Source organism: Natator depressus, chromosome 6, assembly GCF_965152275.1.
Source record: "Natator depressus isolate rNatDep1 chromosome 6, rNatDep2.hap1, whole genome shotgun sequence".
NCBI classification, from domain to species: Eukaryota; Metazoa; Chordata; order Testudines; family Cheloniidae; genus Natator; species Natator depressus.
Window position 1 is genome coordinate 62,727,951 of NC_134239.1, and position 23,783 is coordinate 62,751,733.

The 23,783-nt window shown below is 45.3% G+C and overlaps 1 protein-coding gene across 3 annotated transcripts in view; it reads left to right on the plus strand.

The window, feature by feature from the left end:
* Positions 1-499: 499 nt before the first annotated feature.
* The window catches only part of TMEM229B (transmembrane protein 229B), a 60,197-nt gene continuing 36,913 nt past the window's right edge, over positions 500-23,783 (plus strand). The window contains exons 1-2 of one of the 3 annotated variants that reach the window (XM_074955522.1): positions 500-622; positions 5,126-5,302. In XM_074955522.1, coding sequence (XP_074811623.1) covers positions 614-622; positions 5,126-5,302 — 186 coding nt within the window. In that variant the 5' untranslated portion in view covers positions 500-613. Of the gene's footprint in view, positions 623-650; positions 789-5,125; positions 5,303-23,783 lie in introns of those variants that run through there. The other 2 variants (XM_074955524.1, XM_074955523.1) reach the window with 2 other exon arrangements.

Below are 23,783 nucleotides of genomic sequence, written 5' to 3' on the forward strand. Positions count from 1 at the left end.
CTATTTTTGTGTCCTTTGTTTTGGGCCTTTGTCCCATATTTTGGCCTTGGCAAGCAAGGAGGTATGTCATAGCTGGAATACTGATGGGAGGGAGGTGTCTATTTTTCCTGCAACCCCTCATGGCAACTACAGCATGTAACACCAGGATTCTGAAGCATCACCAGGAAGTCAGTTACCTGCCTTGGTGGACCAAGAGTCTGATGGCGCCTAGCAAATCTTAAATTCTCAGGAGCTGGTACCTGAGTTGCTTCTGTGTTTAGCAGCTACAGATGATGCAAAGTCCTTGCGTGTAAATTTACCAGGTAAATTATTAAAAATTGGAAGAACTGCACAGCGGGGAACGGTGACCTAAATTAACCCTTAGCAAGCCAGAGAGAGTGCGCTGGAAAGCCGACCCTGCTCTATAGGAGCTGCTGTAGGTGCAGGCAGAAGGCCAGGGGGTGGGAGCAGGTGAGCTGAGGCCTGCAGCCAGATGATTTTTCCATGCTAAAGTCCCCTCCACCATCACCTCCCTGTACCGCAGCTGGCTCAGGACAGCAGCGAAGGAGTTAAGGGCTGGTGCGGGAGAAGGCCGGCTGTAAGGAGGGAGCATGTGCAGTTTGCAACCGCATCCATGCTACGGGTTAGTGTCACTGGAACATTTAATCTCCAGCAGCCGCCGCCTCGAGCCATCCATGGAGGCGAGGAAGACAATGCGCGGCTGAGCGGAGGAGGCGGGAGAGGCAGGAGCGAGGCAGAGTGTGGCCGCAGCAGCTGCCCTGGAGCGCGCTCTCCCCATCTCCGCCAGGGTAGGGGCAGTGGGAGCCAGTCCAGGCCTCCCGCAACGGAGCTGGCGGATGCTGGGCTGGGCTGGGCTGGGGGATGCCGGGCCGGCGTGGGAGCCGGAGGGAGGGCTCTGGAGCCCGGCCTCTGTTGCTTTCGGTTTCTCGCTGCGCTGGCTCCGGCTCCGCTTCCTGCCGCGGGAGAGGAGTTGGAAGGGGGGTGAGGGGGCACCTCCCACCCGGAACAAAGCGGGCTCCAGGGCAGAGGCGGCGGGGGGGGGGGAGGGGGTTGCCCGGGGCAGCGGAAGGCAAACCCAGCGGGAGGGCAGCGCCGGGGGCTGGGAGCCAGCGCAGCTGGAGCGGGGTTGCGAGGGGGAGCCGGGGCCGGCCATGAGCGGGGCGCTGGAGCCACACGGACGATCCCGGGTGAGGATCTGTCGCCCTCTCCCGGGAATCGGCATCCGCTTGGGGCATCTGGCAGGCGCTGAGACCCGGCTCCCAGCGAAGGGAAGGCGCCTTGCCTCCCCTGCCCCTGGCAGGCTCCGGCGCTTGCCCGCCCTGGCTGATCAGACGGCAGGGCACAGGCAGGAGAGACCCCTGGCACCTGCAGCGTCGGGGGTGCTGGGGAGGCTGCTGCACCTCTTGGCTTAAAGTGGTTTCCATCATATATACAGGGTTTACATTTGGTTCAATAGCTCTCAGCACCCCCGGTATACAAATTGTCCCAGCCCCCCTGGTTCTGCTCTTTCCCGGCGCCTTCCACGCTGTGCCGGTCTTCCCCTCCTTCCTTTGTCCCCTGTGGCTGTGAAGAGCCGGGGCTGGCATGCACTGGGGCAGGTGGAGGGTAGGCAAAGTTTCTTTATGTGTTTCACATTCAGCCAGAGCTGATTGAGATGAGGGGCAGGGACCCTCCTGCTTTGTACTGGGGGCTTCCTGGTAGAGCTGGCTGAACAATGCACATTAACCTGGTCCCTTCGGCAAAGCAACGGGTCACCTTTGACACACAGCATTTTCTGTTGATTTGGGGAAATTTTTGTTTTGGGAAACAAATGAAATGGTGTTTGAATAGTGTCCATGTACCCTGCTTTTTCTGAACAGCATGGCTCAATTTTTCTCTTCCCAATGCCATTCATTGTTTTGACATGAAACTAGTTTTTCAAAAGGCTGGATTGAGAATCAAATGTTTTGATTTTATTGAAATGAAGAAATTTTCAGAATTTTGTGTTTGCAGAAAACTTTTCCTTTTTAGTTTTTTTTCCTTTTTTGGAATGGGGGGTGGGGGACGTTGAAATTCTTGAGGTTCCCACTAAACTGAAAATCTGGCTTCTGCCCATCCCTAGTCCTTGGTACCGGGATTTCTTAAGCTACCTTTAGACATTTGTGACGGCTGGGATATTAGGAGGTTCCCAAGCCCCTGTCCAAGCTCGTGTGTCACACCAGGGCTTCCTTGTCTGGTTTTGGCATCCTCTTGCGCTGGACCTGATAGGTACCAGGGTTCAGAAGCTGGACCTGCTCTCCTTCCCACCAGAGGCAAGGAAGCTTTCCCAGCTTCAGTATTCCTTTCAGTTTGTTGCATTGCTTAATAACAGGAGGATCCTCTTATTTCACTCTTGCCTGCTGGAAAAGATGGTCCCTCCAGGAGCTGAAAATATTCATAGGCAGGATGATGAATTTGATTACCTGAATTGTATTTATCCAGTGTCTGTAAAAGAAATAAAGCACTCAGAGTGCAACATCCTTTCATTTTCATGTATGCAAATACATTAATACTTATACTGCATTGGTCGGGGACTTGATAGCAATAGATGATTCTATGATAGATAATAAATCCCAAAGGAAAATTTTTCAAAAAATTGAGTGAGCAGAAAAACAGCAATTGTTACAATGAGACCTCTACTGGCAGCAGCCACTGCAGGCTACAAGTCAGGCAAGCCATTCACTATGTACCTAATGTTAAGGACATGCTAATGTCCTATTTACATCAATGGGATTTAAACCTCAGCTTAATTACTTCCCTGAAGTGCGGTCATAATGAGCTGGTCCAACATATTCCACACATAGATGACAGTAGTGAACATGTTCCCAACAATGACACAATTCATTGCTGCTGGGAAAAATGTATTACACTTCAAAGTGGATGGGGTGTGGTAGGGAATCTCCTCCCTGAGTTGTGTTGTACATGTTGATGGCCTATTCTGCGCTGCTTATGCAGAGGACCCTTCCATTTGAGAGACACTATTACCATTTTGTAAAAGGGGAAACTGAGGTACTGTCAGTAGTAGATCTGGGCCTACAACCCAGGAATTGACTCCCATCCGTTGGTTTAACCATTAGTTAACACTGCCTCCCAACAAAGGATAACAAGGAGAGCAAGGCTTACTTATTATTTTTTGTTGTTATTGTAGGGCCTAGGAGCTCTAGTCATGTGTCAGGACCCTGTTGTGCTACATGCTGTACAGACACAAAGTGCTTTGAGATCCTCCTGATACTTTGTACTCTATGTGCATTTTATTAGCTTATCTCCCCCTACCAAGGAAAAGTGGCATACAGGCACTGGAAAAAATATTTACTTTCTCCTTTATTGAGGTTGTCACAGCATGACCAAAAGGGAGGTCAGTATTATTGTATCTATTCTACACATGGGTGAAAACTCAGGCAGACAGAAATTAAGTGACTTGCTCAAGGTCACACGGTGAATCAGTGGCAGAGCAAAGAATAGCCTCTAGGAGTCTTGCCTCTTATATCTACACTGCAATCAGGCATTGTAATTGTAGCACCTATAGATGTGCCCGAGCTAGCTCAAGTAACAATGGCAATGAAGCCACAGCAATCTGGGCAGCTTCATGGGCTAGCTCTGCCAGTCCAGGATCCTATATTTCTACTTGAGTGGCTGCTAACTATGCTGCCATGGTTTAACTGCCCTAGTTCCTTGTGCTAGCTTTGATCTAGCTTAGGTCAAAGCTATCTAAGGTATGTCTACACATGCTGCAGTCACATCTCCCAATTGCACTGCAGACACCCCTCCAGTGGCTTGCCCTGGTCACAGTACTATATATAATATAAACTCCAGAACTGACACAACTACGGCCCAGTTATAACAAACAAGCAAAACACCCTAATCAAACAAAAAACAAATAAATCCAGAATAAATGGTTGACCTATTTGATTAATAATGACTTGTCATAGCAGCGGTTCTGCCCGTAAGGGTCAAATCTCGGCATTCTCACACTACTGCAGATTAGTGTAAAAAAACTCATGGAGGGTCACACAAATGATCCAGGGGCTGGAAAACAAGCCTACAATGTGAGGCTTAAGGAGCTCAACTTATTCATCTTATTGAAGAGAAGGTTGAGAGGTGACTTGATCACTGTGTATAAATGCTTACATGCGGAATGAGAGAGCTGATCACCAGGGATCCTAGTTTTCTGTGATTGGAAAAAAAAACAAAATTCTCTGATTTAAAAAAAATTAGAATTTGCATTTTTCCGTGATTAAAATGAGACACTGAATTTTAGTTTCCCAAGCCACAATATATACAGGTATCAATAAAACATTGTGTTCAACTGGTATACAGCAGAGCCCCATTTGTCCGATGTAATTGGGATTGGGGCCAGACTGGATAATCAAAAATTCAAATAATCTGGAGAGTTTCATCCCCGGGTGGCAAGGCTCAGGCTGTCAGCCCTGGTTTGTAGGTAGAGCTGGATAATGGAGGTGCAGATAAACAGGGTTCTTATTGTTTTTATTTTTTCGCAAAATGTAAAAACTAAAGATTCTGTGTAAAAATGCAAAATCTGCGTTTTTCCATGGCAAACGGATTTCTAGGATTCCTGCTGATTACAGGGGGCTTTTCAACCTTGCTGACAAAGGCATAAAAAGATCCAATGGCTGGAAACTGAAGTTAGACAAATTCAGCCTTGAAATAAGACACAATTTCCTAGCAATGAGGGAAATTAAATATTAGAACAGCTTACCAGGGGAGGTGGTGGGCTCATCATTAAGAAGACATAGGATATCTTTTTTTAAAAGATATACTTTAATCCAGTTTCTGGGAGAAATTCTACAGCCTATGTATGCAGGGGGGCAGGCTGGATGGTTGTGGTAGTTCATTCTGGCCTTGGAATCTGTGACTTTATGAACCATAGTGTCCATTCCCTTCTTTTATGGGCCATGGAGACAATGGGAAGTTCTCCATTGCCCTCAAAATGCTCAAAATATTTGCAACTCTGCAGTAAGACAATGACAATCTCATGCTTCAAGGGCTTCAGCCATTTGCCTGCTGGGGTCAGGAAGGAATGTTTCTTTTCTCTAATGCACAATTGTCTAGATGTATTCTGAGGGGTTTTTCCCATCTTCTTCTGAAGCATCAGCAATTGGCCACAACTGGATACAGGGTGGACCCGTGCTCTGAAGTGGTACAGCGAATCCTCCGTCTTGATGCCTGGCGGGTGTGTTTTGCTCATCTGCTCAGGTTCAGACTGATCACCAGATTTGAGGGCAGGAAGGAATTCTCCCCCCGGCTCAGATTGGCAGAGACATTGGTAAGGTGCGGGTTTGTCTTCCTCTGCAGCATGGAGCATGGATTGCCTGCTGGATCATCGGGTCATATCTCACCTAATCATTTCCCTGCCATTGCAGGAGCCTTGGGCATCGGTGGCATCTTGGTCTCCTGTTTTCTGCCTGTGGTGCACATTATTAGTATTATTATATGTATTATCATGGCACCCAGTCGGAGACAGGGCCCTGTTAGGCTAGGTACTGTACAAATACAGAGCAGAAAAATACCCCCTGCTCCAAAGACCTTACAATCTATGTATAAGACAAGAGACAACAGTGGGATACAGACAGATGGGGTAGTACAAGGAAACAGTGAAACAATATTGGTCAGCGTGATCACCAGCAGTCGAACTGTTGTCAAATTATTTGTATCACAGAAAAGGAATGTTTTGAAGGAGGATCATGAGTTAGTTTTGCAGATGTTTACAGGTAGCTTCTCCCACACATGAGCAGCAGCATGGGAGAAAGCAAAAAGGTGCTTGTTTGAAAATTTAACAAAGGGGTGATGGAATCTGGCTTCCTGGGCTAATCAGAGGGAAGAGTTGACCTTTCAGTACTGAATGAGAGATGATAGGTAGGGTAGGGATAGGTCGTGAAGGGCCTGGAAAATGAAGACAAGCAGCTTACGTTTGATGTGATAGAGACGGGGGAGGCAGCAGAGGGATATAATGAGAGGGAACATGGTCAAAGCAATGGGCTAGGACAGGGGTTCTCAAACTTCATTGCATTGCGACACACTTCTGACAAGAAAAATTACTACATGACCCCAGGAGCGGGGACTGAAGCCTGAGTCTGCCTGAGTCCCACCGCCCAGGGTGGGGGGCCAAAGCAGAAGCCCAGGCCTGTAACCTGAGCCCTACTACCTAGGGCCAAAGCCCTCGGGCATCAGCTAGGGTTGCCAACTTTCTAATTGCACAAAACTGAACACCCCTGCCCTACCCCTTCCCTTCCCTGAGGCCCTGTCCTTCTTGCTCCATTCCCCCTCCCTCCGTTGCGCACTCTCCCCCATCCTCACTCGCTTTCACCAGGCTGGGGCAGGGGGTTAGGGTGGGGAGGGGGGTGAGGGCTCTGGCTGGAGGTGCAGGTTATGGGGTGAGGCCAGGGATGAGGGGTTTGGGGTGCGGGAGAGGGCTCTGGGCTGGGGCAGGGGGAATAGGGTGAGGGGGGGTATGGGCTCTGGGCTGGGGGTGTGGGCTCTGGGTGGGGCCAGAATTGAGGGGTTCAGGGTGCAGGAGAGCGCTCCATCCTGGGGCAGGGGGTAGGGGTGGGAGGGGTGAGGGCTCTGGCTGTGGGTGCGGGCTCTGGGGTGGGGTTGGGAATGAGGGGTTTGTGGTGCAGGATGGGGCTCCAGGCTGGGCAGGAGGTTAGGGGGGTGCAGGCTCCGGGAGGGAGTTTGGGTTTGGGAGGGGACTTGGGGCAGGGGGTTGAGGTGTGGGAAAATGGTTGGGGTGTGGGGTCCCTGTGGTGCTTACCACAGCTCCTAGGAAGCAGCCGCCAGATTCCTGTGGCCATGGGGACTCTGAGTGCTGCCCTCATACCTGCAGGTGCCGCCCCCACGCCTGCAGGTGCCACTTCCGCAGCTCCCGTTGGTCACAGTTCCCGCCAATGGGAGCTGCTCAGCCGGCACTTGGGGCGTGGGCAGCACGTGGAGCCTTCCTGCCCACTCAAGCATCTGGGTCCGCAGGGACTTGGCGGCCACTTCCAGGAGCTGTGCGGAGCTAGGGCTGTCTTATCGCCGGGCCCCCGCTGCACCGCTGACCAGACTTTTAACGGCTCAGTGAGCGGTGCTGACCAAAGCCTCCAGGCTCCCTTTTTGACCGGGCGTTCCAGTCAAAAAACAGACACCTGGCAACCCTAATTTCAGCCCTACGCCCCAGTGAGTCTAATGCCAGCCCTGTCACAACCCACTTTGGGGTCCCAACCCACAGTTTGAGAACCGCTGGGCCAGGAAAATGATCTTTGTAGCGGCAGGCTGAATGGATATAAGTGGAACAAGATTGCATCTCTCCGGACCAGAGAGAAGAATGTTGCAGTACTTCCAACACAAGATAATGGGAGCCTGGATGAACATTTTAGCTGTGTGGATGAATAGGAAGGGCCCTCTCTTAAATATTTTATGCAGAAGGAATCTGCAAGACTTAATCATAGCCTGGATGTGAGGACCTAGAGAGGGGTTCAGGTCAAAGATGATAACCAGGTTATGGGCCTAAGTGACTGGCAGGATGATGGAGTTGCCTGCAGAAAACAAGAAAGTTTAGTCTCCTGAGTAGGGAATGGTTTAGTCTAACCCAAGTTATTGGGTTCAAAACAGGGGTAACTAGGTGAAATTTAATGGCCTGTGATATGCAGGAAGTCAGACTAGATAATCGAATGGTCCCTTCTGGCCTTAAACTCTCTGAAACTATGAAGGCAGAGAAGCAAATTTTTCACGGAAAATGAAAGGAAAGTGTCCTGAAAAGACGGCTACAAAACAGTAAAGATTTGGTAAAGCCTACTATTTGTGAGGAGGTGAAGGCTACAGTGGCATATAAAAGGGAGCTGTTTGTCATGGCACTAGAGCCATTCAAGTAGCAGGGTAGTGGTTATTTCTGTTGATGCTATGTCACCCTCGGGATTTTGTGTGTTTCTGGATTTCATTTAATAAAAGTCATATTTAAATAAATAAAGTGAAGGGGCTTCCAGACATGGCTTTTCAGTGCCAAACTGCTTGCCACCCTCAGCAAGATAGACTAGAAAATTTGTAATGCTAATTAAAGGGAAGGAATATTCTTTTCCCCTTGGGTTAATTATTCTGGGGAAACAGGGTCAATTGCTCTGAGTAAACTTGTTGTTTACCAGTGGGAGTCAGATTGAGATATTTTTTCCTTTCTCCACCTTCCCCTACTGGAGAGTTTTGTATATTTAGATATGTTCTGGGGGTCTTGCATCTTTCTTTGCGTAAGGCATTGGTCACAGATGGAGACAGGATCCTGACTAGAAGAATGATTGGTTTGTTCTGCTTTGTCAGCTCCTATGTGGACTGAGAGTGAAGAAAGACTCTACAAAGGTACTTTTGGTTTTGGTCTAAACTGAAGTGCACTGGGGATGAATTTTAAGCGTCCAGCAGTGGGAGTTCCACCTTCCAGAGAAAAACCTATGTGTAACAAGAAGGTGAAAGTAGCTATTTTCTTGTTTATTTTCAAAGGAAGATTTAGCACCAAGGGAGCTAAATATACTGGCAATACCTGTGCTCGTCATAGCCAACAAGTGAATATAGAAAAATGGCCCCATTTTGCTTCTCAGATCTGCTTCCCATAAATACATTTGAGTAAGGTCTGCTGCTTGTATGATCACAAGAAATGTTTCCTACTGTTAGCCCTGCAAGCCCAATACAGATGTAGTAGAGTGAACTGGAGTCTGTTCTGCATTCTAAGTCAGCAACAGAGTTATCTGGTCAGTTTCTAGTCTCTCCATTATCCATGATGATGTGTAAGGCAAAAAGACCCAGATAGTTTCTCACATCCTAGATGAAGGTTGTGTGCTGGCAGCCAGAAAAAGCACATTCTTTTGAAAACTGAGCCAGCTGGATTTGGAAGTCACACAAGAATGGGCATACTGTGTCAGACCAGTGGTCCATCTAGCCCAGTCTGTTGTCTTCTGACAGTGGCTGGTGCCAGGTGCTTCAGAGGGAATGAACAGAACAGGGCAATGTATCAAGTGATCCATCCCCTGTTGTCATGGAGAGGGGATAAATACGATGTTTTTTACAGCTCCACTTTTCTGCCTATATCTGCACTTTAAGGTACAAATACCATCTGTGCTGGACGCTTGTGACATGAAGTTTAGGCGGTGATTCTGTCTGATAGTGAGTAGGAAAGAAAGCAAACTGAGTTGAAGCTCTGGCTCTGCAGCAACAGATACTAGCATCTGTGCCAGTTTGGAATGACGCGCCTCTTTCTGGTTGGTTAGCATGCCACATTCCTGTCAGCTTCTTTGTAAGTGATACACCCATTGATGTCTGTTACAAGTCAAAGGTTGTTCATAAACTTAAAGGCACCTAACTCCTTCCCACCACCCCATCCCTCTAAATGCAAAAGATATAGGTAATTTCCGAGGTTGCATGTGTGCATGTTCATAACTGTTTTTAATGTAATATTAGCCTGAAGGGAAGCTGGGCAGCTTTAGAAGTTTCTCTTGTACACTGTAAATTCCACACTGAGTGGGGAATCGGAACTGGTTCCCGTTAGTGGAGGGCAGGGAAGGATTTATGTCATCCTCTGCTTGCGTATTGCCATTAAACCCAGCTAATCAAATCTAGTACAGTAGTTCAGAGCAACCCCACTCCTAAACCTTCCCCTTCTCCACAATCTTCTTTTCAAGCTCTTCATAAAAGTTGGATTAGCATATAAAGAGGCTCTTGTCCATTAAGTCTTCACTATCATGTGTTATCTTTCCTTCAGTTGCACAAGGCTAGAGCATTAGTGCTCATTAGATCAGCATTGATGGGGTAAGCTGGCAAGTCTTGAACGATCAGTGAACTCCTTTCTTGCTGGATCATCCCCCTCAGGCTGATATGTTTGTCTTGAATTAAGGCAGCATCTACCAGAAGTCCATATTATAAAGAAGCTCTGAAAATCAAACTTCTGTCCTTGAGTTCTGCTGCTCCATCGCAGCTAGTGGGAAAAAAAGGGATTCTAAGTTGCTTTGTGCTGTCAGATGGCTGCAGTGCTCCACTTCGGAGGTGACTGCACTTCAGTGGTGCTTGTAGTGATCTCTGTATAGGTGTCCTAGATGTAAAATTCAAGGGGGACAAACTCTAAAAGAGCATAAATGGGCATAGCTCCATAAATCTTGTCCAAGGTATTGATTTAGATCTATAAAAGCCAATATTAGCCTGGGAGCATAACGCAGTAAAATCTCATTCCATGGGCAAGTTAGTGATAGAGCGGTAAGGGAGGTGTCATTTGACTCATAAAATTCTACAGAAGCATAATTTAAACGGTGTCATCCTCTGTGGTGTGGCAGGGGAGATTCAGACCCCCACCTCCCAGCTTCAGGTTCTCCAGTTGGTGGAAATTTTAATAATACGATGTTGTCGGAAATGGGTCAAGTTGGGTATCGTTCAAAAACCCTTTCTGCATGAACACAATGGTACCAAACCTGACAAACCTACTACAATTATGTAGTTATGTATTTGAGAAAATGTATAAAAATCAACTTTTTAAAATTATACTTTAACACAGTGATGCAATGCTTATATAAAAAAGATGTTGATCTTTGGTAATCCAAGGATAGTTAGCCTTGACATGTAGGAGTGAAACCATTTATTTATCAAAGTCATCATACGTGTCCTCTCTGTCTAGGGCACCACTACTAGACCTGTCATACTGATCCTCATCTGCGCCACACTCTCACATCTCTGTACAAGGCAGGCTGCTGGCCAAACATTTGCAGGACAGTGAACATCCTGGTCTTTGCATACGAGCTTTTGATTACCTGAAGGATTGATTTGGGAGCACGTGATATTTCACACATAGCTGGTTTGATCAGTCCATCCCCCAAGACTCATCCATGCCTGATAGTGAGGGTTTCTGGATCCGCTCAGTCATCCCGGAGCCATTCCATTGCTTGATAATTTGGTCTCTTGATAGCAGGTATGAATGCATCCCTTGTCAGTGGCAGTTTTTCTCCATTTGTCTATTTCTTGGAAAACACCCACAAGCCTAGCTCTGCAAGTGTCATAATGTTGGTCTTCAAATGGTAAACTCAGTATATGAACGCCTCCAGTGCGGTTATGACCTCATCAGAGAGACTCTCAGCTGTTCTGAGGATCCTGAGAGAGAGGAGAGTCTTTGGAAGCTGAATCAAATGCCTTCCAGTAAGATAATTTGTTCTTCCCTGCCAGCCTTCCAGTAGTGTCACATCCTGAAAGGGTGAAGAAACCTGGCAGTGTGGTGGCTATTAAGGGTGTGAATGATAGGAACACACCTTCTGAGAGAGAGTCAGCGATTCTATTTCCCAGCAGCAGGCACAAAACCAGAATCTTGCAAAAATCTTGGTAGTGTCTCACAGAAACACTAGAACATCTGTGTCTTGTGCAAAGATCTGGAGTTTAGTAGCACTGATTTTTCTATGGCATTGATGACATGCAAGATAATTTTAGTGTCAGCTTCCTCATGGGAACTATGAAGAAACTCTACTGAACAGTGCAAGGCAGCAGCTTCATTATGCCATCCAGTGACAAAATTCTTAGAGCAATTCTTTACATGCTGGAGTATTTTTCCTGTAAGGTATGTGGTTAACTCATCCTTTGTGTGAGTATGAGACAGTAACTTCTTCACTGTGACGTTGGAGATGTTCATGAAGTCAGTGATTTTTGTATAGGACAGGTGCAATATCATGGAGTCTCTTCTTTCTGGTAATATTTTTAATTCATTCCTCTGCATATGTATCAAACACCAGGTGGACTTCGCCATAGGGCCAATATTTTCTCTGTACCCTCATAATGAAGTGTTCAGCGAAATCTCAGCAGGTATTAACAGTTTTTGGTTTGTCAAGAGCTTGTACCTCAGCCATACCAACTATGATTCTATGCTGAAAGGCCTCTGGTACATAAGATACTGGTCATGTTGTCAGTAGATGCTGGCTTAGGAAGCCATGCAGGATACGTATTAGTTTGCTTTTTGCCCGGCACATATAAATTGTTCTGTCGTATTGAAATGTCCATTGTGGTACCACAGAAAACTCATACTTCAAGTCTCACCTAGATCAAGCTCATACTGAGATCTGGACACAACCAGGAAATGAGCAAACAACGACCTGTCTGTGGTTAGCCCTGTAATAGTCTTGCCACACCTTCACTTTGACTTTCTTCTTTGCATTCGAGCACAGCTTTAGTCTGTTTTTGATCAGAGCCCATAGATTGATGGAGCCTTGGATAATTCTTTGAATTTTGAAGGTTTCATGCATGTGGTGACCTAAAGTATCCATTTGACTGACATCTTTAGCTATCATATCCCTGAAGACTGCTTTCATCATGATATTAATGAGCTCCTGTCTGTCGTACTCGAATAGGTTGCCAGTATGAGTAAACTCATCCTGTAGCTTTAAAATTCCCCCTTCTTGGCATTTAACAATGCCTAATGAGTCTAGATGGTGCTTGCTTACTTCTGGGGACATCATCCCAGCTATACTTAATGTTTTGTTCTAAATTGGATGGACTTCTGCGGTTGACAGGAAATACCAGGAAAGAGTATTTGGATGCTGTGCTACCAACCCCATAATAACTTTCACTGCTCTGTTTTCGTGTTCTAGGTTTTCAGCTGAACCAAGTACACAGAAGGGAACTGGCGACCTTTTTTAACAAGTCAATTTCCTTTTTGAAATTCCTCCCATGTGTCAGGGTCAGACTTTTCTCCACCTGCTATTTCAGTGAGGTATAGGGCAATCATTGCAGAACAGTTGGTTAAATCTAAAGCAAAAAACTATTTCACATACCGCAATGTTCCCTCTAATTTTTTCCATCGATTTGCGGAATGAATTTTGTTATGTGCAGCACCAATACTGAGGTAATGTGTGGATGTGCACTACCAGTAGAAACAAAAAACCTAAATATAATATATATTTTTTAAAAGCCCGCTCTCCCTGTCGCAGCCCCGGGACTGGGGGAGAGGCCTCTTTCCCCGCCACAGCTCTGCATGCCCCAAGCTCTCCCATCACCGCCCCCCATCTCACCCCACTGCCCACACCTACCCCGATTCCCCACCTCACCCTACACATCCTCCAGGCCCACCTGTGCCTACGCCCCCTGTGCTGGGTGTGTGCCTGCACTAATCAGGTGTGTGCCCCTTGAAACCTCTTGTGTGGCTGCGCAGGCATGCACCTTAGAGTGAACACAGTCACAAAGTCTTCCAGAGCTGTGAGGTGCAAATTCCAATTAGCCGTCCTGACAGATCAAATAAAGAGCAGCAAACACCTGTCAACACCTGGCATTTGTCCCGTTATCTTCATGTTTCTCCTGATCCTTGATGAACTTCCTCAACCTGCCTTGCCAAAGCCAATTTATGGGCACACTTCTCATAGCATGTAAGACGCCACTGAGTGCTGTGTTTAAGTAGGTCCTCCACTGTGGTATTCTCCAAAGATTCTGCTACTAGTTGGTACTCTTCATCTCCCCATTGATGCCTAAAAATGATTGAGACAAAAGTAAAAACAAGGATTTTGTAATACGTTACTTTGAGATTGTAATTAGTTACTTAACATACATTACATAATTTTGTGCATGCTGTTCGATTCTTGTAATTTTTGGCTTGATGCTGATATCTTAACCAGTGCCTCATTACAACTCATTTGGCATAATAAACAAAGCTGACAATCAATACCACTGGTCCTCTTCTTTTTTGCTGATGATGGCAAATGAACTTGAAGCCCTCCTTCCATTTATATTAATCTGTCACATTAAAAAAATTAATTGGGTATCATGTTCTGAGCATTAATTGATAGCACAATATTGTTAGTTAAGGACCATAATTTAACTTTTTGTGAGGGCTGCATGTTTGATGTATCTGTGCTAAGATATAATTAAACATTCTTTCGAATATATATCTACATAATTGTTCTAGGTTTGTCATGGTTGGTACCACTGTGTTCCTGAGAGAAGGGACTTTTGAATGAAATCCAGCTCAACGCATTGCCAATGACATTGTGTTATCAACATTTCCATCTACCAGAAGATGTGGTGCTGGGAGCTGGGGAGGAGGTGGGGGAGTATCCCTGCAATGCAGCCGAGGGTGACACCATTGAAATTCTGTAGATGTTTGTGAATCAAATGACTGCTCCCTTACTTTCCTATCATTAACTGGCCCATGGAATAAGACATGCTCCCAGACTTTATTGTGTGTGGTTCCTGGCTACCTCCGAGACTCCCATTCCCCTGTTACTGTATATTTGCTCATAGTGCCTAGGTCTGAATGTCTGGTTGCTGGGCATTCTCAGTGGAGGGTTTGCTATTCTGGAATTCTTGCTAATCTAACAAAGCCCAAGCCCGTTGAGTTTCAGGGCACCCTCTTGGGACCATGTATCATCTCAGGCTTTTGCATGAGCAGGTGATTGTGGGAAAGACATTCCAGGTAAATTCTTGAGGAGGAGGAAGTCTCCTTCTTTGTTTTTTGATTTTGGTTTTATAATGTTGTGTACATTTTCTTGAAGTGGCTTGATGGGTGCAGTGTAAGCAGATCAAAATAAATATAGGGTCTGATCCTGCAGTCCTCTCAAAGGCACATTATCCAGTGAGGCTTTTAATTGGCAGCCCACTGGAGGGACTACAGGATCTGGTGAATAGTTTGTGAAATACTTTGAAATCTACCAGGATGAGATCAGCTAATATGAGATAGCAAGAGAAGCAAGACAGTAAGGTATGGTAACAATTCCATAATGATGTAGGACTTCACTGTTGCCACTCTGATGCTCTCCATGGCCATTAAAAACTTCACAAAGACAATAGGGAGAAAATTCAGATTCCCGCCACTTTCCAAAAGCGCAAGCCCTTGCTGCTTGGGATAAAGGAGAATATCTGTTATATGTGAACAGCATGGGGGCTATCCTATGGAGTTGAGCAGTTCAGATGCCAACCAGTAGAGGGTAGTGGTAGATGTATAAAACAGCCAGTTTATTATAATATTACGATAATATACAGTTTGGAGATAATTACATGTTTTGGAAACAAGGTCTGAGATTTGACTTTGACATTGTGAGGTATTAGTGATCACCATAAAGGTAATAAAAGGCATGATTCTTTTGTAGGTTTGTTAGAATTAGATCAGTTTTCAAAGATGAAGTCCATAAGTAGAAGACATCCATTTCTAAAAATATTGCACAGCTACTGAATTACACCTGTTCGTCAGAGGGGGAGCTCCATTAATTTTTGTGATTGCTTTTACTCCAAGTTTAAGTTTGTGTGTGTTACTCCATTTTTTTGGCTACATCCCAGGGATGGGAATGAGGGAGGGTATCACATTCCAACTGGAGAGACATACTTTTCATATTTTGGTACTTGAGATACCAGTGAAGGAAAGGTTTCAGAGTGGTAGCCATGTTAGTCTGTATCAGCAAAAAGAACGAGGAGTACTTGTGGCACCTTAGAGCCTAACAAATTTATTTGAGCATAAGCTTTTGTGGGCTAAAACCCACTTCATCGGATGCATGCAGTGGAAAATACAGTAGGAAGATATAGATATATATATCTATATATATACACAGAGAACATGAAAAAATGCGTGTTGCCATACCCACTATAATGAGAGTGATCTGTTAAGTTGAGCTATTATCAGCAGGAGAAAAAAAACCTTTTGTAGTGATAATCAGGATGGCCCGTTTCCAACTGTTGACAAGAAGTTGTGAGTAACAGTAGGGGGGAAAATAAGCATGGGGAAATAGTTTTACTTTGTGTAATGACCCATCCACTCCCAGGCTCTATTCAAGCCTAAGTTAATTGTATCCAGTTTGCAAATTAATTCCAATTCAGCAGTCTCTCATTGGAGTCTGTTTCTGAAGTTTTTTTGTTGAAGGATTGCCACTTTTAGGTCTGTAATCGAGTGACCAGAGAGATTGAAGTGTTCTCCGACTGGTTTTTTAATGTTATAATTCTTGACGTCTGATTTGTGTCCATTTATTCTTTTATGTAGAGACTGTCCAGTTTGGCCAATGTACATGGCAGAGGGGCATTGCTGGCACATGATGGCATATATCACATTGGTAGACGTGCAGGTGAACGAGCCTCAGATAGCGTGGCTGATGTGATTAGGTCCTATGATGGTGTCCCCTGAATAGATATGTGGACAGAGTTGGCAACGGGCTTTGTTGCAAGGATAGGTTCCTGGGTTAGCGTTTTTGTTGTGTGGTGTGTGGTTGCTGGTGAGTATTTGCTTCAGGTTGGGGGCTGTCTGTAAGCAAGGACTGGCCTGTCTCCCAAGATCTGTGAGAGTGATGGGTCGTCCTTCAGGATAGGTTGTAGATCCTTGATGATGCGCTGGAGAGGTTTTAGTTGGGGACTGAAGGTGACGGCTAGTGGCGTTCTGTTACTTTCTTTGTTGGGCCTGTCCTGTAGTAGGTGACTTCTGGGTACCCTTCTGGCTCTGTCAATCTATTTCTTCACTTCAGCAGGTGGGTATTGTAGTTGTAAGAACGCTTGATAGAGATCTTGTAGGTGTTTGTCTCTGTCTAGGGGTTGGAGCTCTGTCTAAGGGTCTAGGAATCTCAGAAAGCCCAGATCTGTGCTGTAACCACTGATCTCTACTTTATTATCAGTAAAGAGATTAAATGGGTTGGTTACTTGTGGCAGTAATTGTTTTTGATTGGGTAAGGAAACATAAGAATGACAAATGATGATGTGACAATGATATCTAAAAGTGTATGTGACACTTGGGAAAAGGTTATTCAGACAAGTTTCTAGGCAACAGTGTCCTGCCTTTGATTACCAATCAGCCAATGAGAGTTTGTTCTGATGTTGTAATGTTTGTACTCTAATCCTTGATAGAGCATGTGTGGGTCGAGTTTTGTGACAACTGGTCACTTTGTTTAGCGAACACCACAGCTCTCATCTTGCTAAATTAATTTTATTTTAAAGACACACTATTAAGTCAAATTTGACCTCCAGTTTAAATTTGGCAACTTAAAAAAGTTTTTATAAAACCTAAGAGCAATAGAAATGTTTCAGTTAAGTTATTTTAAAATACCGTAATTCAAAAGTAAATTTTTATAAATACATAACCATTTCTTTCTGCAGTGTTTGCAATCCAAACATTTCAACGTTATGCTGGTGCCTGAGAGCACAAATGTGAAACAATTATTATTTTCATTGTTGAGCAGAGAAAAATTTAAAAAGTGAATAATATAAACAGCAAAAAAGTAATAAGAATTTAATAATTGAAGGCACTTAGTAATACAGGAAAATATGTGTTTGTTTTTAAATGTTGATTTTAACTGGGCTACGTCCTGTGTATGAAAACAGTTGTAGTTGGAAATTTTTTTTTTACACTTAACTATTACTTGAAACACAGGAAAAGTCAGAGTTTGCTCCTGGCAGCAAACTGCCAGGAAAATATTTGAAGACATTATAATTCTTCTGTGATACAGGCATCTCCCCAACATTTGTGACACGCAGGGTGGCAATGAGGCAGTTAAAAAGAAATGTTGTACTCTGAAATGCTACTATTGTGATTCCCAACTCTCTGCCTCAAGTTTTCACTTGGGCTGCTGTACCTAGTAGCATTTAGGAAAAAGGATAACTCGTGCATAGCACCTACGATTGTTTGCTTTCATCATTTGCATCTAGAAGTTGTTGTCACTGTACAGACTTGGCTTGAAATGTACAGTAGAGCAATTGTTCTCTTTGGTAGGTGGGGAATGTGGGGTAGCAGTATATGGCAGATAACTTGCAGATTCGAATTCAGGGCTTTCATAGGGAAAACTCAGCTGTGAATATGAGCTCATGTTTTGCCTACTAGTCTAAGTTCACGAAAGTTCAGATTCCTGCTGATTGCTATACAAATTTCAAAAGGCATACGAAGAACTGTGGGTGTCTAATACACTGTGACACAGCGCTCTCAACCGTATTTTCATAAGAGAGGGGGTTGAGTTTCTGAAAACAGGACTGGGAACCAGGAATTCCTGGTTTCTGTTTCCAGCTTTGTCAGTAACTCACAGAGAAACATTGGGCAAGTCACATAACCTCTCTGTGCCTACATTTCCTATTTGTAAAATGGCACTTAATACTCTATCATGGAATTGTTGTATGGACTGATTAATTAATTAGTTTTGCAAAGCACTTTGAAGAAAAGTTCAAAGTAATAAATGAACCAAAATACAGAAAAATACGTGGAAGAAATACAGAAACTCCCACTTTCCAGTCAAGAATTGACTCCCCTTTTTTGTTTGGTTACTGCAGATACTCTTATTTGGTGAACAGAACAAGTGGTTAATCCTACAAATGTGCAATCTCCAGCCTTGTTTACAGTGGGAACGTTAGTGCCCATATTACAACAACTGCCAGCAATGGCGCATCAGTGCGAGTGGTACAACAGTGTAAGTGCTAGTGGTTCATTGGGTTCCTAATAGATGCCTGAGCCTGGCCTACACTAGCGGATTTTATTTATTTCTGTCTAGGTATCTTGATGACCCCATCACCATTATCAAAAGATGCCTTCACAAGCATTTCACCTTTTAAGCATTGATATTGCAAACATGTCAGCTTCATTACATATTGAACGCAAAAAAAATGCAATAATTTTGGACCCTTACAGTTGCATTACGTGCTCCAAGTATGAGGCTGAGCATGCATCCTTGTCCGTTCTGCTTTACTCATATGCTTTACGATATACTATTTCTCAAATAATATTTTTCATTCAAATGTAGATACACACATGTGCTTAAGGTAATACAGACTGTATTGTAATGCAGCTGCATTATTTTAGTGAAAGGACGTATCTCTAGCATCATTGTGCCCCCTCATCCCATGGTAGGCCACTGGTTACAATTGAGTCGTAGGTAAAAGTGCTCCCTACTGAATCCGAAACACCGCTTCCTAGAGCATTGAGTTTTTCCGTGGCAGTGGAGGCTCTCATCTCAGCACTGTCCCACGATGTCAAATTCCACAAACTTAACAGGTCAAGATCACTGGTCTAGGTAGTAGAACTGCAGGTTTTTTTTATTTCTGGTCTCTCATCCTGAAATATCTAGACCTATCTTTTTTTTTTCTTCATTCTTAAATGGGGATGGGTGGGGTTACAGACCCAAAAATGTCTGTGGAGATCCAAATATATAGAAGAGAGCTGCCTTCTGCTCCTCCTCCCTCCCACTAACCTAGTTTTCAGAAGATAGACTTCTGACCATGAGTTCTGTCCTTGATTCTAGGGCAGCTCCTAATACTGTTTAAGTAAATGGCAACACTCTTATTGGCTTGAATGGAAGCAGTGACCATGACAATATGGTGCAAAAATATAAAGAAGAAATTCATGCTATGGCCAAAACTTTCAAAAGTAGCCACTGAATTTGGGTGTCTAAACTGAGACACCTTGGACCTGATTTCAGAAGTGTTGAGCAATGCACAACTGCTGCTTAAGTCAGCTGAAAATCAGGCACAAGGCACCCAAAATAAGTGTCCACTTTTGAAAATGTTGGCCTAAATTTTTCATAAGTTTTGCCCCTGTTTCGTGCTTCAGAACTGGCAGTCAGGAGCTCTAGGCTATTTGTGTGCACAGGAACTGTTTCAACAGTTAAAAGCTACTTCACCTTTAAACAAGAGAGCAAAACTAAGGGAATGAATTGGAGTCATAGCCATTAGTTTAAGTACAGTAGTGCATTTTCCATATGAGAGTGAAAAGTACATTCCCAAACATAGAGGATGGATTTGCACAGTGAAGGAGTTCTGAATAACTGCAAAGCTTTCTGTTCATATGTTCTTTCTCCTCATTTTTTTACAAAATTAATTATGGACTGATAGATTTGGCTATCTAAAAATGTTCACAATATTCTCATTGTTTTGGGGAGAACAGTTATATGCTTTCTCTGCATCTCAACCGTACAAAGTTAAATACAAAACCCTACAGCCAACTGAGACAAGATATGTAAAATTAAATTAACATACAAATTAAATTTTTTAAAAGCATTATAAAATATATAACAATATAAACCACAGTTAACCCAGTTACAATAGAAAGGCCTTTTCCATATCTGATCCACTAACACAATCTTATTATAATAGCAATGTTATTCTCAGAAAGAGAAGCCTAATTAGATTTAACTCTATCTAAGTAAATATGAAATGGGTGCCAACTCTGTGTCTCTAATTCCCATGGCACATTGATTTAATTAAATGTTTATACTCTTATTAATTATTGTGTAAATCTTGGTGGGAGGGTTTTTTTGGGGGGAGCTTAGTCATTTAATCTGCATTCATTTTATTGGAATACTTTTTTACATTACTACTGTATAAATTAAAGCTGAAGTTTTTGAAGGAACCTAAGGGGCTTAGGCACACAAATCCCATTCAATTTCAATCCTAAATCGATTAGGCTCCTTTGAAAATCCCAGCCTGTATGTAGTCTGATACGTAGGGCTTGTCTGTACATGTAATTGTTCCTGATTGAACTCCATGTGTGGACAATCTTTTTCCACAATAAGAGTGCCTTGTTCCTGTTTAGCTTAATGCACAAACAAGGCAGTCTTATTCTGGAATAAGTGGGTCCATACGTGGAGTTAATTATGAACATCTCCATGTGTAAACAGGCCCTTAGAAGATCAGGGACCATCCTGTAATGATATGTTTATACTGTGTCTAGCACAATGGGGCTTGGACTGCTAGGCACTACATCCGTACAACTACTATTACTAGGTAACTTAGGACAACATCATTCTGCGCATACTGGCTGTTGTCTCTGTTAGTCACCTTTTGGTTGGGTTTACATTCTTCTGGACAATAAAATAGGGGCAGCAGACAACTGTAGGGAAAACTTTGAGTTATTATGGGAGAGTTTTGTGCTGATTCTAGCAAGGATTTATTGTTTATTACTTGATGTAGGAAGGCAGAATGGCCTCATCTAACCTCGCTCTGCCCCCTCTGGAGGAAGTGCAGGGGCAGAGCAGGAAGTATAAGACCAGGGCCCTGCAGTAGGGTTGCCAGACATCTGATTTTTGACCAGAACACCCGGTTTAAAAAGGACCCTCGCAGCTCCAGTCAGCACCGCTGACTGGACTGTTAAAAGTTTGGTTGGCGGCGCAGCGGGGCTAAGGCAGGCTCCCTGCCTGCTCTGGTTCTGTGCAGCTCCTGGACCGGGAGCCTCCTGAGGTAAGGGCCACCTGGCTGGAGCCCGCACCCTGAACATCCTCCTGAACCTCAACCTCCTGCCCCAGGTCGGAACCCCCTCCCACACCCTAACTTCCTCCCAGACCCCGCATCCCGACCTGCACTCCAATCCCCTGCCCCAGTCCTGAGCCCCTTCCCGCACCCAAACTCCCTCCCAGAGCCTGCACCCTGAATCTCCTCCTACACCCCTCATTCCTGGCCCCAGCCCCAAGCCTGCTCCCACACTCCAAACCCCTTGGCCCCAGCCTGGAGCCCCCTCCTGCACCTCAAGCCCCTCATCCCCAGCCCCACCCCAGAGCCCGCAGGCCCAGCTGGAGCCCACCCCCCCCCCACCCCAACCCCTTGCCCCAGCCCAGATCTCCCTCCCCCACGCTGAACACCTCATTTCTGGCCCTACCCCGGAGCTCGCACCCCAGCTGGAGCCCTCACTCCCTCCCACACTCCAACCCTCTGTCCTAGCTCAGTGAAAGTGAGTGAGAGTGGGGGAAAGCAAGCGACTGAGGGAGGTGGGCTGGAGTGAGTGGGGGCAGGGCCTCAGAGAAGGGGTGGGGCCTCAGGGCAGGGGCGGGGCAAGGGGTGGGGCAAGGATGTTCAGTTTTGTGCAGTTAGAAAGTTGGCAACCCTACCCTGCAGTGCAGCCCAGATAGGGCCGGACAAGGGAAGGAGGTGGATGTCCTTCCAAGGGAGCTGAGCCCTCAGCCGAGCCCGTGACTGGGAGCAGAAAAGAAAGGCAAACCACTGCCTCAGGAGACGGAAGGCCCCGGGGGGAGACTGGAGGAAGGACCACCTGATCGTGACACTGAGAGCCAGGTCCCAGTGGTGACGGAGTACTGCCAGCAGGATCCAATAGGAATTAGCCCAGGGAAAAGAGACTTTGTTCAGGGTATGCTGCCAGGCAGCTATCACATATTTCCCTGCTAACCCCGGCTGGGATTGCCTGCCATGTCTAGGGCCCTGGGCTGGGACCTGGTGGAACAGGGTGGGCCCGGATCCCCCTCCCCCCAGCCTCGTACAGGGTCTGGTTGCACTCTAATCTTTAGGCCAGAAGGCCGGCAATATATACTGTTTAATTGCTCAGCCCGCATTCAGAGGGCCTTGAGCCATAGAGTATTGTTGTTCACCCCACACCAGGAGGCCTGAACTACCAGCCAGCTGGTGGTTTGCTTAATCCTCCTTCAGAGGTTTGAACTGCTATTTGGGCAATTGTGCAGCTGCAGTCCAGGCTGCCTGACAAAACCGCTGGTGGTCGTACTGACTCCTCACCACTGCCGGAGGGGGCACCCTGGCCCTGAGAGATAGGAAGGCTACACTTGGGCTACAAGAACATTGAAAGGCTCCAACCAAGATTGGGACCCCTTTGTGCTAGGTGCTGTACAAACAGTTAGTAAGCTTCCTGGTCCAAGGAGCTTACTGTGAAGGACGTGGGGCTGCTCTGCAATAATTTATGAATTATTGACTTTCTTGGCTCCAGCCAAGTTACACAGATTGCTTACCAAGGCTGGGACCCAAAAGATCAAAGGACAATAAAAATTTAAGACTCTCTGCCCAGAGACGAAGTGAGGGAAAAAGGCCTAAGACCTGTGGGCAGCACTCAGAGAGACCAGAGAAGGGGTCTGAGGTGCAGGTGGCTTGGCAACTATGGCACTTAGAATCTAAATAGATGATATAACAGACAAAGGATGGGAGGGGAAACAGAGGCACAGAGTTGAAGTGACTTGCTTAAGGTCACAGTGCAGGTCAGTGACAGAGCACGGAACAGGATTCAGGTCTCCTGAATTCCAGTCCCATGCCTATCCCACTGGACCATGCTGCCTCTGATTTTCTTTCTTTCCTTTTGGATCACATTGTTCTGGTCACTCATAATTAGTTGCTTAAACATACTGTGATGTTACTGTCTCTTTAATGCAGCATAAACAGGTGCACTCAGGGCCAATAAAAATAAGCACAGAAAACAGCAGCTAGGGACTAAAGGAAAACAGCAGGTAAAGAGTAGAAGATCTTGTGGCTGAAGCACAGGGGTGTGTCAGAAGATCTGGATTCTATTCTTGGCTCAGCAAAAAAGTTGATGTATGATTTCAGGGCCTGACTCACCATTGTGTTACTCCAGTTTGACACTAGTATAAATCCACTGGGCTCAATTCACCATTGCTCTGTGCCTTATGTAGTCATTTATACTAGTTGCAGAGTGGGCGTAAAACGCTACCGAATCAGAATGGTTGACGGACACAGTCGACTTTACGTACTTGATCCAGGCAGCTGTGCTTGGCATTGCAGGGTAAATGTAACAATCCACAGACCCTGCAGTGCTCGCAGAGAGTGCTTGGTGGGGCTGCAGTGTGTTTTGTGCATCTAAAACAGGAGGCCTAGTATGGATGATCTGATCGTTACGGCCTGCAGCAGTTCAAGCACGCTGTTATTAGCTGCACCAGTGCAATTCTATAGTGTGGACCAATTTTCATTAATAGCTCCCAGTACTTGCAGTACTTCCTGGTCTTCTTTATCTTACCTTATAACTCTGTTTATAACAAGGCAATCCCCCTAATATCTCGGTGTGGAATATATGCAACTCACATGGACTCAACTCTCCATTCCTCCTTTGATTTATCCTCTGTCCCAATGGGGCTCAT